This window comes from Tauraco erythrolophus, chromosome 13 (genome assembly GCF_009769465.1).
Source record: "Tauraco erythrolophus isolate bTauEry1 chromosome 13, bTauEry1.pri, whole genome shotgun sequence".
Lineage (NCBI taxonomy): Eukaryota > Metazoa > Chordata > Aves > Musophagiformes > Musophagidae > Tauraco > Tauraco erythrolophus.
Genome location: NC_141477.1, coordinates 15689280 through 15704910, shown reverse-complemented (window position 1 = coordinate 15704910; position 15631 = coordinate 15689280). Strand labels below are relative to the sequence as shown.

At 49.6% G+C, this 15631-nt stretch overlaps 1 protein-coding gene across 1 annotated transcript; it reads right to left on the bottom strand.

Moving 5' to 3' along the window:
* Positions 1 to 291: 291 nt before the first annotated feature.
* Positions 292 to 6730, bottom strand: HMGB3 (high mobility group box 3). The gene is made up of 5 exons (XM_086619537.1): positions 6582 to 6730; positions 3632 to 3788; positions 2979 to 3118; positions 2255 to 2429; positions 292 to 1680 (listed from the first exon to the last, which is right to left on the bottom strand). The coding sequence occupies exons 1-5, from the start codon at positions 6728 to 6730 to the stop codon at positions 1537 to 1539; spliced, it is 765 nt and encodes a 254-aa protein (XP_086475663.1). The 3' UTR covers positions 292 to 1536.
* Between the last annotated feature and the right edge of the window lie 8901 nt (positions 6731 to 15631).

Sequence of the window (15631 nt, the reverse complement as noted above, 5' to 3'; positions counted from 1 at the left end):
TGGCTCCCCCAACCCACCTGCCAGCACCCAATTCATAGGAAAACTTGTGTCATTAGAGGAAGGAGACGGACTAAGTACCTGCGCCACGCTCCTGCTTCAGCAGGAAGTTAGACTAGGCGCCTGGCTCCTGCCATGAATAAAGATGCTAGAAAAAACCACAAGTCTGAAACAGTTTAACACAGGACAAAAAGGCACATTTTAATATGTACAGCAATGCATTTGGGCTATAAATTTACCCAACACAACTGAAAAAAAAATGCAAACTATGCTTTTATACTTATTCCATGGTGTCAGCCTCATTCCTAGCCACCTACCTTTCTCTGCATCTCTGAATGCTGCTATATACACACACAAACAAACAATTACGTCATGAATGTTCATTTAGGCTCCCAAGTTCAAGTAATAAAGTTCAAACTTGCATAGCATCTTATGCCACTCAGCCATAAACAGTTACGATTGCATATTAGCTGGAGCAGCCATCTCTTTCAATTCAGCCAGTTTTGGCTGGCCACCATTTATTTTTTTATTATTTTTTTTAATTATTATTTATTTTAAATCCTTGAGTCAGAATGTTTCCTAAGTCACCAGCCCTGAGGGATGCCACAGACTTCAAAATGAACCTCTTGCTGTTGTTAAGATCCTTTTAAACCAGAAATGTAGAGTGTTGTCAAGAACAGTTTTAAAAATGTAATACTGTTTATTTTGCTTCAAAAACATTTCAGCATTCTAAACATACAAAAAAAACAGAACGTTGCAAATTCGTTTAAGTACAGAGTGTTTTTGAACTTCAGTTGCTGCACTGGCTCTTCACTTAGTTGACGATGAAGAGATGTCTACAGTTTCAGTTTAAAAACTACCGCACTTAACTAAAAAAATCCATACACTTCTCATGCCAGCTGAACCCCCTTCCACAACTAAGAATGGCAGCAGAATGCTATTTCACTATATACAGAAAGACAACTTTAAGCTAAATGGACGCCCACTGTAGTGTAAATAGATCTACCCTCACAGTGCATGCTTTGGGCCATGGCACCCCGGGGAACGTACAGCCTTTCCAAGTAATCACTGCTCCTCTAAGGCATCATAACTCTAAGCATGTACCACAAGAATCTGTCTAGTTTTTACAAACTATAGATATGTACAGTTTATAACCCAGGATTTTCTAGCCAATAACCATATAGTAACACCACCTTACAAATTAAAAAAATGCTTGAAACATTTTTAAATGCTTTGTTACACCAACAGCAAAGTGCACAGAGTTAGGAGAACACTAGAGCGCCTTTTCATTTTAAAAATGTTTGGAAATATGTACAACTTTGATACAGTTTCAGGGTGCTCACTACACCCATGGCCACTTCATGTAAACCAGTTACAATTTCTAGAGCACTTTTAGAAACTACAACGCGATCGGAATCCAAATTCTTTTTTTAATTAAGCCTAATAAGGGCAAGAGACACCATCTCGAATAAGAGGTGCTTCATTTATGGTGTTTCCCCTACTCTATGGTATTCACATGGAGACAAGTATTGTACAGTTTTATTCATCATCATCATCTTCATCCTCCTCTTCTTCATCCTCCTCCTCCTCTTCGTCTTCTTCCTCTACCTTTTTCCGAGCAGCTTTGGTTGCTGCTCCCTTTGCGCCATCAAACTTTCCTTTAGACTTGTAGTCTGCAACATCCTGCAAAGTCAAGGGGATGTCTTAATTTGCTCTACGTGGCAAACATACAGCATTTGTACAGCACCGGGCGTTCACGTAAAGGGACCGGCTTTCCACAGCCGCATCCACGGAAAGGGGAGACGGACAACATCATCGCACACAGGAATGCAGACACCTAAACTACCTGACTGCCTCCGGATGACAGAAACCTCGAATGGTTGGCTATTTCTCGAACCTCAAACCTTTATGGTTATTTCTTTGAGGAGGAGAAGAGAACCCAGCCTCTCTTAGTAAAAGCTTCCTGCTAATGGGACAAAGCTCCTGTACCACCACCACAAACCCTTCACCGGAGCAACACAAGCAGCTGCTGCTGCACATCACTGGGCGAAGCTCTCCCTCCTCGCTGGAATCTGCCTGCTGCTCTCTGACCTACTCCGTCCCAACGGACACAAAGTTCGGCTACGTAGCTCAATGAGAACAGGTCTGCATGCTGGAGATGCTCACTATGCTGGGGCCACCTTAGCTGAGTCTACGTTCCAGAAACATGTCAACACAAGAGCCGGAACGAATAGGCACAAGTGAAAACTAGCCTTACCTTCTCGTACTTCTCCTTCAGTTTAGCTGCCTTATTATTATAAGGCTGCTTTTCACCATCACTGAGGTTGTTCCACATTTCGCCCAGCTTCTTTGCTACGTCCCCAATGGATATGCCAGGGTTTGTGGACTTGATCTTGGGGCGGAACTCTGAACAGAAGAGGAAGAAGCCAGACCTTGGGGAGAAGCATCAGAGGACAGTCAGCACCACAGCAGCAAGCACAGGGAGCATCCCCTTCCTCCATCCCTCACCCACAATCATGCATGCGAGAACTCACATGCTGAGTAGAAAACACTTTTTTAAAAAACGTAAAGAAAAAAGAAAACACAAAAACTGAAAAGTACCCAACAAAACACAAACCCAAACATGTTTTGATTTTACTGAGGCCCATACCTGCAGCCTTCACCCAATGCTGTTTTTAATCAAGCATTGTCTATCCCCCCACCCAATTTCATCTTAGATACGCAAGTCCCACTGTGACCCGGTCATTTCCATGTCTTCCATCACCACGAGGTTTAAGGGTACCAAGCACTGACAGTTCCTGTTCAAGATTACAAGCTGCTTACAAGATTTACAAGCCAGTATCAGTAAGCTATGAATATACCAATGCTGCTACACCAACAGGATGCCCCATCTACTTCCTTTATGGAAACCTATCAGCTGTGCTACAGGGCATGAAAATAAAACTAAATACTTGTGCATCGAATGCCTCACAGATACTTACGGTGGTCGTTTTGGGGCATTGGGGTCCTTCTTCTTCTTGCCACCCTTAGCTGGTCCATAGTCCTTCATTTCTCTATCATATCGTACCTTGTCAGCCTTTGCCATTTCATCAAATTTAGCCTTCTCCTTGCTTGACATGGTCTAAAAAACCAAAAAACAAGACACCGAACCTGTGATTACACAACTGTTCAATAGCTGGCAAACTTTAAGTAAACAAGCCAACACACACCAACTCGATAGGGGAGTTTCAGAATTTGTTTGTTTTCTAACTGGACCACCTTGGGGACGAAGGTCCTGTACCAGGGACCGCAGCCACAGCTGGCATACTCAGCCAGAGGGAAGCAATGGGAAGGGGACAAACACAGCCAGAGTCTTCCTTGAGGACACAGGCCTGGAGGGAGGTGGAGTGCTCAAGGGCACTGCTTAGGAACAGGAAAAGAGTTCGTGCTGTGGTGGAAGCACCTAAACGGGCAGATACACCAGGCTGGAGCCTTCACGACCATTACAGAAGTCAGCAGCACCAGATAAATGGCCAGGACACTTTGCCAAGGACGGCACACAGACCACCAGCTCCCTTCACGTTCAGGCACACGTACATCATCCTAGCAGGCAGCATACGAAGTTATCCCTTCAGGAAGTCACAAATTAAGGTACCTTCCACCTCTCCGAGCACTTCTTGGAAAACTCTGCAAAGTTGACTGGAACCTCTGGGTTCTTTTTCTTGTGTTCCTCACGGCACGTCTGCACAAAGAAGGCATAGGCAGACATCTTGCCCTTGGGCTTCTTCGGATCACCTTTAGCCATCTTGACTCTGTGGGGAAGAGGGAAAATGGGGAAAAAAAAAATGTGAATGTATATATGGATGAATGCATATACGTGTGTGTATACATGTATATATAAATATATGCACGCCACATATTTATATATACATATATATACACACACCACTATCCCCTGAAGTCATGTCCCATCAGTAACACATTCCTTTCTTCCCCCCAACACCTCTTACCATCCCCAACAGAGAGACTTAAATTATTCCTCCTTGACACTCGGGTTGCAGACTTGAGCCAAACGAAACCGGTCACTGGATTTAAGTTTACATCATGTCCAAAGACTGGAGACAGGCTATTAAATACACACACTCCTTCCCATTAAGAGTAATATATGAACTAATATAAAAATACTTGTTTTAGTTGGCTACCACACTGGGGCTTGAGTGGCACGCACAGTGCCAGGCTATGACTTATCCCTTTAGTAGCTGGAGTTGGCATGTTAGCAGCTGCTGTCCAGATAGAAAGGCAGGACAGATTACTCCCCCTTGTAAAAGTGCAATAACCTTTCAGATATAAGAAAGTGTGCAAATAAAGGCTAGTTTTAAACACAACAGGACCCACGGAGCTCTGTGAGGTGAGCAGCTTGCTCTTGCTCCACCAAGTGACACGTTCGGAGGCGTAGTGGTCAGCGCACAGATGCGATTAGCAAGTCACTGAGAGGACGATGCTAACTTTTGGGCAGCATTTCTTTCCCCTTCTTACGTTTTATTTTTTTTTTTAACCTCGGGAAAAAACCACCAAACCCGCAGCAACATTTTCTATTTACAGCTTCTCAAGCGTCTGAAAATTTAATTTTTATTGGCGCGACGTTAATATTTAATTGCGCCTATTAACCCCCTCCCAAGTACAGCAAAAGTGGCTTTAAGCCGCCCTCTCCCGCCCCGGCCGCTCCCGGGGCTCGGCGGGATTCCCGCTCCCGCCCCGAAAGCCCTCCGCAGGGGAGAGGAAAACCCGCGGAAATTGGGGATAAAGCGGCGAGGCAGGAGCGCGGAGCGCGGCCGCCGCCTGCTCCCAAAGTTGGGGGCGAGCGGCCCGCCGCGGCCGGCCCGGCCTCCGCTCCGCTCCCCTCCCGCCATCTTCTCCCCCCCAAGGTCACCGCGGCGGCCGGGCTCCGCGGCGCGGGGCGCGGGCACCTGCGGCGGGGCCGGGGCCGGCGGGCGGAGGGGGCAGCGGCGGCTCCGCCAGACGCCAATAATTCATCTTCCATTTTGTGAAATGCCTCCTGATGAAAGAAAGTGCCCCTGAAATGCGGCGGGGCGGCGGGCAGGGGCCGCCGGGGGGCCGGGCGGCGGCCGGGGGCGCCGGCCCGGCCCCGGGCGGCCGGTGCGAGCGGCAGCGGGAGCAGGCGGCGGCGGCCGCGCTCCGCGCCCAGGGCCGGCCCCGCTCGCTAAGATGGCTTCTCCCAGCGCCGCCGCCGCGCCGCCGAACAAAGCCGCGCTCCCCCTCCGCCGCGCTCGGCCCCCCGCGCCCGCCGCCCCCGGCCGCCGGCCCCGCCAAAACGCCGCCCCCGCCGTGAAGGGGCTCCCCGCTCGGCCCCCCGCCGGGCGGCGGGGGCGGCGGGGCCGGGGCGCGGGCGGGAGGCGGCCCCCCCCCCCCCCCCCCCCCTCCCGGCCCCTGCCTAGCGCAGCGCTCTCTAACAAAGGCTCCCGTGCAGCCATTATCGCCGCCGCTACGCTCCTCCGCGCCGCCAGAAAAAAGAGTGCGGAGAGCCCCGGGGCGGCCCCCCGGCGCCCGGCTGAGGGCGCGGGGCGGTGGGGAGAGAGGAGCCGGGGCGAAAGCGAAAGGTTTGAGCCCCCTGCGGGGCGCCGGGAAGGAGATTTCCCCCGCCGCGACCCCCCTCCCCATCCCTATGCCGCTTACACGTCTTTCTTCCCTTCGCCGGGGCTCTCCAGCGCCAGCCATATTAATGCCCACAGCACGGGCGGCGCGGCGCGGGGAAGAGGCGATGCGGGGCTCCGCCGCGGGCGCAGCCCCGCCAAAGACACCTTCCCGGGCGGGGGAAGAGCGGCGGAGGCAGAGGCGAAGGGATCGGGGGAGTTGGGAGGCGGCGGCGGCGAGAAAAAAACTGCTTCGCCGGGACAGACGGGCGCAGCGCGCAGGGTTTATCCCTGTCAGATGCTAAAGCGACAGCCATATTAATGCAGAATAAACAGCGGGCACGGCATTGCGCACGGCCAACAACTTTCCCACCGCCGCCAACACCACCGGGGGAAGGGGGCAAATAAAAGCCGAGGGCGCCGCGCGTTTTGCCGTGCGACATTAGGAGGCGGCAGAGAAAAATCCCTGCCCATGCGGGGGAGAAGAGGAGTTAGTCCCGGTGTAGTTGCCGCACCAGCCATATTACTCTCGGCGGCACGGGAGCCCGGCGGGGAGAAGCCGGGCTGCACCGGGGACAGGTTGCCCCACCGCGCCGGGAGAAACTCCCGGCGGGGCAGGGGAAGAGGACAGGGGGCAAACGCTGCGCCTCGCCCGCTGCCCGCCGCCCCGCCAGCTGTGCGCAGCATCTGCCCCGGAACCGCCGATCCCCTTGCGAAGGGGGAAGAAAGTTTTGGGTGATTTTTCCGTTTTTTTTTTTTTTTTTTAATTAAAAAAAAAAAAAAAAACAACTCGGAGAAAGGAAGGAACGGAAAACAAAAAAAAATAATAATTAAAAAAAAAAAAGCCCAGGGCAGGCAGAGCAGAGGGACGAAGGCGCGGGGGCAGGGCGGGGCGGCGGCGGGGCGGGCAGGGGGCAGCCGCCCCCCGAAAAGTTGCGGCGGGGCTGCACGTACCTGTATTGTTCGCGGTAGTGTGGACAGGAGCTGGAGCGCAGGGCACGACGCGGGGCTCGGCGCGACTCAGCCTCGCGTTGGCTGCCTACGAGAGCGGCCTGATTGGCTGCGGGGCTCTGCCGTTTAAAACAACCTCCTCGCCCGCTCATTGGCGCGGCGCCTCATGAATATTAAGCGCGGCCGCGCGGCGGTTGGCCGGCGTGGGTGAGGTCATTCATTCAAAACGAGCGCCCGCCGGGAAAAGGGGAGCTCGGCGGCGCCCGCCGCGGGGGGAAAAAGTTGGCGCGGGGCGGGGGGGCCTGTGCCGCTGCGCGCCCCGCGGAGCCTCCGGCCCGGGAAGGAGCGAGCGAACGCTCCGGTTGCCAGCCGGGAAGCCGTCTGCGCCACGTGGTTGCGGCTGGTTGGGGGAAGCCGGTTGCCCCGTTCACCGGCGGGACGGAGCGGGGCTGTGCGCGGAGTCGCTGTGCGGTGCGCAGCCTTCCCCCCGCGCCCCGCTGCCCAGCGGAGAGCGGAGCCGCGGTGATGGGCCCCGCGCGGTCCGGCAGCAAAGGTGCCCGCCTTGGTGCCCTGTGGATGAGATCCGCGGCGAGAGCGGGGGCGCGAGCGGAGACCGGAGCCAAGGGGCAGCTGGGGCAGCGTCCCGGGGGAGAGGGTGGGGGCCGGCGGCCCACAATTGCCCTTTATTGCTGATTTCTGCCCTAAGGGCCCGGTTCCGATTTCAACGGCACTGTTCGCAGAGCTGGTTACTACTGTGCATAACAGGGAGGGAACCGAGCCCAAAATAAACTCTGCTGACAGTCGCAACACGATGGATGGGAGTGGAACTACAGAGAGCAAGAAACTGCGTGTTTGTTGGGGGGATGAGAGAGTTTTACCCACTCATTCATCAAATAAAATACCAAAACAATCAACTTGAATTACTCTTTCTAGCTTACTTCCACAATATGTTTGGGATTTACTTTCTAGGACTCAGTCGTTATTGTAGAGGCTGGTTGTATACAAGGAAACCTGTAAACATGCTCTGGCTGAAACCAGCCCAGCGTGGCTCTGGGACCAAAGGCTGCTCCAGCTCTCTTGAAAGAGCTCCTTGCCATAGGGTAGCTGGTATTAGTGGCTGACCACAATTGTTGGTTGGCTCAGAAAAAAGAGCTGTTATTTTAAGGCTGGAGTGGTAAGACTCAGAAACCACCATGTACTGTTATGGGCTGGGTGTAACTGCCACTCTTTTAAGATTGCCAGAAGAAACAGTTACGCTCTTTAAGGAACAGATAGTGAAAAGAAGCCTCCACCCTGGGCTGAGGTGATGACAGGCAGCGGGGTTTACCAGATACTGCATTGTGAAAGCAGTTACGGCTGTAGCAACGTACGGTCACAGGTTGCCTTTGCTGGAAGGGATCAAAACAAAACGACCGATGAGACACAGAGGAGTGCCAACCTCCTGCTGACAAATCCACTGGGAAGCGTGCAGAATTTCACCCAGGACTTTCACCCAAAGTCCTGCCTGGATTTCTCCGTTAGGGTGCACCTTCTCAGCTGGTCTAGCGAGTGCCCAAATCCAATTATCATCCATATGCAGAACCGCTGAGGCTTATAGAGACCTTACACCCGTGTCCTTGGGCTTTCCAAGGCATATATGGTAAACCCAGTCTTTTTAGCCTCTCGCCCTATTTCTGCCTTCTAAAACCAAAAGCATAAAACAAGGGATTCATTCATAAACATTAATGAGGTTACCTGAGGGACTGTATTCTGTAGCATCATCATAAAATTAAAGACAAGCAATACTACTGCTGGATAATCTCTTTGTAGCTGACAAACATCCCTCTCACCTATTTTTAGGGATACTTTAAAGTGTTCCAAACTAGTTGAATAATTAAGGCTTTTTTTTTCTTGGCTCTGGAGTCACACATTTTTTTGATCTGAAGCACTTTTTTCCTTGAACCACAATCCCATCCTACAGAACACACCAGGCTGGGAGCATTACAAAGGCAAGGGGTGGCAGCCGCGATGGACAGGCTGGCTTAGTACAGGCACCTGGCATCAAATGCACTCCATCCCTCCCATTTCTCATAGGCCAAGGGAAACATTCCCCAAGACGCTTGTTCTAGGAAGGCCAGGGAAGTTTTGACAGCTGGTCAAGGGGCAAAGGAGATATTTTGGTAGCTGAGAGACAGCTGGGTTGAAGTTTTTGTCCTAGCACTCCCAGCATGGTTTTGAAAGCAGCGGAGGGATGAGTAGCAAACGGGTGACCATAACCCCCACAGGAAAGCTTCTACTCACCCCTAGAACTGCCACTGCTGAAAGAGATTCTCCTGCAGTGCCCTCTGCCCTGCACGTTGTGCCTGGCCCCGCATCTGAGCGCTGTCCTGCTGTGCACCAAGAAAACAGCCTAGAAAGTTGGCTGAGCAAATCGAACCTTTTGCTGCAACCTCTTCCAGGCCGTGCAATCCCACTTCCTCCTGCACCCCAGCTCTGGCCTTCACCTGACCCCTCTGGGAGCGAGGCAGCTCCCTAACCCAACAAAAAATAAACAAACAAAGCCCAAAATTCAACCTCCTTTTTTGTTGGGTTAGTCTTCTGCTGGATTAGCAGACTGAACCAGCATGCCAAGGAGTCAGGTGAGTCCTAGAGCCGAGGCAAAGGAGGGTGCAAAGGGGTACAGCCAGGAGCAGGGACACGCTCCTAAGAAGTGTGGGTTTGGCAAATTTTAGGGGCTTTGTTTGTTTGTTTTTAATATTGAGTTTAGTGTTTATTTATGCTATAAGAGGCATGAGAAGAAAACCAAAACTAAAAGAAATTTCAGGATGCCTGGCTCTTGGCACGGAAGGCAGCGAGATTTGCAATGATGCTAGGAGAGCTCAATGCATAGTCTTGTACCTTCCATTCCTAAAGTTCTGACCTGACCCAACCGTGATTGCCACAGGTTGGATTTATTTTCCAAACACATGCTATGTTTTTAGGCAACCGTCAGCAGCCATACCTTGCATCCCACAGTAAGACCCAGGCCAAGCAATATCCTGAATATAAGGACCAAGGCATAGAATTTGGTTCAAAGTCCCATAGCAAGCAGAGAGCTTCCAATACTCGCAATAACTTGTTGCTGAGAAGGCTGACCACAAAGTCCTGTCCCAGCTGGAGTCGCCAAACACTGAAGGCTTCTGGTTCATGTAGGTCATGTTGTTGCTCTCCAGGAAACAACAGAGACACAAACAGCTGAGGTGATGTCATTACCTGCCAAGATAGAGTGACATCTCTTCAGCTAGAGATGATTAAAACAGGGAGGCTACTGTGAAAAAATCTGGAGTCCCCAAGGAGTCCTCCAACAAATCAACAGATTACATAAACAGACTTTAAATTCAGGAAAGCCATCCACAGTTACAGATGAAATGCTTTCTTCTGCTCCCTAGAATTGCCTGAGGTCTAGAGTCAGTTCACCTATTTTTCAGCCAGCAGCCAGATCTCATCTGAATGCTAGCCACCGCTTGGTGGGGTTGGCCTTCTCACAGCTCTGTCCTGCCCTAGTTGTGTCAGACAGCTGGCAAAATAAGGCCCACCATGTATTTAAGCTGTTCGGAAATCAGAAGTGCTGAAAAGGACCAGAGCGATAACTGATCTTTGTTGAACACTGTACGATGGGTGTAGTGAGGAAACTGCATCCTCACCACTGCTGAGAAGCTCCACAGCTCATCCAGCCATTGTCACAACGTACCTCAACCATCTCCTTCCCATCATTGAGACCACAAATGCCTCAGAGCGATCCCGGCAGACAAAAACTGCGTGTAAAAGATTAGTCCTCAAGACCTTCAACGAGCTTCCCAGTCTGAATCCAGATTGTCTTGATGTAGAAAGTTAGCCTGACGTTAACTTGGACTTAACCTCTCTCTAGTTTCACTGGGCATTTGCTCAGCACTTGGAATGGTTTCAGCCAAACAGTTGATTTGAATTGGTGTCATGTCCTTACTGGGTTTGTCCAACGCTGGTCAGAGCACATTGCGCTTGTTGTGTTGGCTATCTTGACCATGGGTCACATTATCTACTAATAGCTACAAAGAGGCTGGTATGAATTCACACGTTGACATTTCAAAGCATCTCAGTGAATTAGAAACACACCAGTCACAGAAAAATGACTAGGGCTCTTGATGCGACGATTTCCTCAAAATGAGCTACTGTGTCTGAAAAGCTTCCCAAACATATTTATTCCAGAAGGAATAAAACAGTTACCTGGTTCCCATTTCGGAAGAGCAGCTCAAATGCACAGCATGTTGCCAAAGCAGTTTCCTTATTGAGGAGCATCTTGGGCTCAGATTCAGCAGCACCGCTGGGAATAGCCACCAAAGTTCTTCTGTCTGCAGCATAGATCCTTGGAGTTGTGCTATGTCACCCCATCAGCCTTTGTTTTCCAGTGCTGATACGAGTTTCCACCTTTCTATCTGCCAGCTGATACAGGTATCAGAGAGCTGAGAAAGTCTGCGGGGGCAAATAACTGCAATGAGGTATTGGATGCTATCCACCATTCCACCAGCCCCAGCCCTTCCCTGAGGCTGGCACCACACTGGGCTCAGATGGTTCGCAGGCAGCTGAACTCCAGCTCAGCAGCTCTGCGAAACGGTCCTGGTGTAGACACGACAATCCCCTCACATTGTCACATGTTCCTTACAACGGCACGGCAAACCATCCTGCCGTTGGCAAAGCCACTTGTTCCATCGTGGTGGGTACCGTGCAGTCGAAGCAGGATAATTACAACTCCTGCCTGGATCGCACCTCTTCACAACCCTTACCCACTGGCACAATTCTCTAGTGAAGACTCGACCCGAATGAAAAGGCTGATATAAATACATCCGTAGGGTTCTGCCAGCAATTAGGAATAAGGGCGGAGGGAAATCCCTGCTAGGAATCTAACAAAGCCAGGAAACCTTTTTAAGCAGAACCAGCCTATCAGAGTGACAGAGTTGACATTTAAGGTTGGATGGACAATAGCGACATGAGAAGTGCTAAATGACCTGTTCATCTCAACAGCATATTCATTAGGCTGGTTAGGGGGCTGCTTCAAAAGCCTCGGGTTTAGACCTAGCTTCTCCCATCCTGACCTTCTGTGTTAACATGCAATAGAGACGAAGAGGCTCAATTAACCCTTCTCTAACTGGTACAATCAAAAGCTGTTTGCAGAGGTTTGATTTACAAGTGCAAGAGCTTTTTTTTTTAAAAAAAAAAAAAAAAAAAAATCCAGAGTTTGACTTCAGTAAAGACAAGGACGAATCCCTCCATACAAAGCCCTCCTGCTCTTACAACACGTGGGATTTGGGATTTCCACACATGGATTTTCTGGTGCCCACAGCCTAAGGCTGAATTCCAAGTGCTGTAACTACAGTAAAATATTTGTAATCGCTCACTGGGACCTCAGCCAATAGAGAATATTTCCTCTTTAACCTATTAAACAAAAAGAGTTATCTTAAATACATGCTGAAAGTAGAAAATAAAATTAGCAATGGTGTTTTAAGGAGCTTGCCAGCGTGCAAGTTCAGAGAGACAGAGGTTAATCTGATCCCAATTCAACTATGGGAAACTTAATGTTCCGACAATTAAAATATTAGTCCAGATGAACAGGTGATCCCCCCACCCAAATCCCCTAATGGGGTGGGCCCGTTATCCTCTGTAGCCATATCCCATTAAGCTGACACCTCGGCAGGCGCAGGGTACACTCCCAGTTGCATACACAAAATTAATTATTGTCAAATGCGCTTCACCGGGACTGAGGTGAGAAATACAAGTTAAAATAATTGACAGTCATATTAGGCAGCAGTTCAAAACCTCCTTGCAGAGTAACCACAGGCAAGATAAACAGAAACTCACGGTTACCTTCACAGGTGGGCGTCCCCCCACTTCTCGTCCCGTTGTCCCTACTCCTCGGGGCTTTTTCTTCTTTTTTCTCCCTTCTCCCCCTCCTGTCTTTGCTTCCCTTCACGCCTCAGCCCTGGCTCTCCCCCAGCACACTGCCAAGCTGCCCGGGGGGGGTAGGCGGACCCTTTGGCCCTGCACACCTGCTCCAAGAGCTTTGCCACCGCAGTACGGCACCTCCTACGCTACCCGGCTCCTGGAAATCGCATGCCCCCTCCGTACTGCCTCTGTGTATTCCCGGCTCATCTCTGCTGCCTCATCTAACACGTCCCTCCTGCCACAACACACTTTCTTCAGGCATCTCTTTCCGTGCTCAGCTACCACAGGACCATCTGCTTCCACGTGGCTTCTTTTTAAAGAGGCGCTATCCCAAACCTCGTGAACCCCAAGCGACCTGACGTATGAGCAACCAGCGGAATTCAGCTTCAGGAGGGCGTTTCTGCTTCCATTTGGCAGGCAAAGCAGCACACTCAAAAAGATTAAAGGCACTTAAAAATAAATAAATTTTAAAAAAGACATTTATCTACCTGCCCCACCAAGCCAAGTACTACAAGTAAGAAGACAGGACAACTGGAAACAGTCTCTGCAAGTTTCCCATAGCCTTCAGAGGAGATGGAATCTAGATGTAATTTTAAAGGAGAAGTTTGTGAGTGTTTTCCTTGCACTTTAATTGGCAAGTAATCAAGACCACATTCAATGCAACACAAGTTCTTGCAATCACGCTGTGACAGCGGACCAAGAAACTCTATTAGGAATCCAATGCAATTACAACCCAACAGCAGTCCAGCAAAGGACTAGACATAAAGGGAGTCATGACCCCACATTAGAAAGAAGCTGGTGATGATAGGGCTGAGGTGTAGTTCAGACACCACTGAAGTGACACTAACGGAAGCAATCAGAAGGGCTGGCACTGGGACAAGAAAGCTGCCAGTGGATACTTAATTCACAGTCCTGAAATGTTGCTGTAGTCAGAGTTGCTTTCAGATCATCAAATATCTGTTTCCAAAACCATGAATACCCCCCGCACTTGGCAGTATCTAAACACAAGCGTGTGACCTTTTCTCTTTGGCCATCCTGCCGCTGTCCACATTTCAGAACAGAACTAGGGCAGCACAGGGCATATAGACAAGATGATACATTAAAACCACACAGGTTCGAATGAATGAAAGAGGAGAACGTTCTGCCAGAAGCACAGTCTCGGTGCTACACTATCTCACAACACGTTTCTGAACGAAGCTTTGGGTCTGGCCATGGTCTGTAACTTTTAAAGACTGGCTGCCTGTCTCCAGATGTCCATGTCACTGCTGAGATGGGGAGTGACACAGAGAGACGAGAGAGATGGAACAAGTTTTCTCCGCAGGAACTGTGAACCGAGCGCTCAAGTCTCTTCCCTGCCTGGTCAGGCTGCGGGGGTGATCAGATGCTGGGTGCATTGGGCAGACCAGTGTTCCTGCTGGCATCTTAAGAAGGTTGAAGGTCTGGGTGTAAGAAAACAAGGAGAACATTGAGTGATTCCAGCCCAGTGGGAAAACAAGCTGCTAGCACAACTGGGCTTAAAGAAGGCTTAAAAATCTGTCAGAAAAGACAGAAATAACATAGGTCCTGCAAAGGCAGAGACTCAAGCAGGTTTTGTTGACCTGTGACCTGCACTACACTGCTGGGACATAAGATCTGCAAAAGCGATTGTAAAGCTAGGAAATTAATACATTGCCCATGTGTACGTAGCCTCCCAAAAAAACAAGGGAAAACATGCAATTTGAAATTACAAGTATTTACAGTTTAGGAGAACATTTAACTGGTTGTAAAAAACCTCACCAAGGTGACACTGTACAAGATGATTCGTGGATCATCTTCAGAGAGTTAGATGGACCTTCAATTAAAAAGGGAATGAGAAACTGGCTCAGGAAAGCCCTTGAAGTCCCTTAAGCTTCTCCCCCTCCCCCTCCCATGACCTCTCCATCCCCTATATGTTTTTTCTTCTCATAAATCTGTTCAGAAAATATCATCTCCTTTTTGGTACCAGTTTGGGGCTATCGCTTCACCATAGCAACAGACAGCAAACAGCAGCTCCGGCGACTGGAAGTTGTTGGCTGGCTCAGGTAAGGCCTCCTGCAGCAGCAGGCTCGAGTGACTCTCTGCTTTGGAAAAAATGATCAGTTGTATCATTCTAGATTTAATTCCACTAAAAGAGAATATACACAATTAACTAAATGCCACCAATTAAACTATCAAGAAGGCAGGAATATTTTCAGTCCCTGCACTTCATGTGCAGCTACACTGTAATCAAGGTATGACAGCAGCTCCTGTAGACACACTGAGCTGCTTTTAAAGTGACTACCTCAAGTTCTGGAGACAGACATGGACCACAAACCCCACCGGGGCAGCTAGGTCCATCCCAGACCCTTCCGCTGCACACATCTCTGTGCTGGCACAGGCCAAACTGCCAGCAGTGCCCAAGTTACCAGGGCCTGGAGGCAAGATTTTGTGAAAGACCAAAAGTCCAGGTCACTCCCAAGCAATGCCCAGCGGTGAGGATGGATCTGAGCTAAGACACCAGAGCATGAACTGTAGCAGATGAGGCTCGATCCTGCGGTAGACCATGGAGGTACCGTGTTCAGCAGGACAGCAGGGAGACAGAGAAGTCAAGAGGACGATGAAGCAACGAGGGAGAGGAAGGTGACTGCTGCAATGCATGGTTGGGACTTACACGGGTATCTTTACGTTACTGAAAAGCAGAGGAGAGTCGTAGACTGCGATAAGGTACCTAACTCAGGTTGCCATCACCAAGTCCTTACATCTGTTCTTGATGACATGAAAGGAACAATTTATTTTGGGGGAAATTTAATAATAAAGGGTGTAGAATTCTACCTAGTGCTCCTGAATTATTCTTCTTGCTTTACATTTGTTGGACATCTGCTTTGTTAACATATTTAATCTCTGTTTTGCATAGGAGTGTAGGAACATTACAACGAGTGTATAGCAAATATATTTACAGTGAGTTTTTTTAAAAATTGTATAAATTATGTGTGCACATATTATTTATAGAAGAATTGCTTTACAGTTAAAGGAACGTGAACTTCCTCCCCAAAATATGCAACTATTTCAATTTTCTTTTAGGTTTCTTAACTCATTTCAGGTTTAAAATACATTGTCTATTG

Excerpts from the sequence above, each read along its gene's own strand:
- HMGB3 (XM_086619537.1), bottom strand. The coding sequence starts at position 6,730 with ATGAGCGGGCGAGGAGGTTGTTTTAAACGGCAGAGCCCCGCAGCCAAT. Across the intron at positions 2,430-2,978 it reads AATGCCCCAAAACGACCACC|GTCTGGCTTCTTCCTCTTCT; the intron begins GTAAGTATCTGT and ends CTTCTCCCCAAG. Across the intron at positions 1,681-2,254 it reads TGAAGGAGAAGTACGAGAAG|GATGTTGCAGACTACAAGTC; the intron begins GTAAGGCTAGTT and ends TTGACTTTGCAG.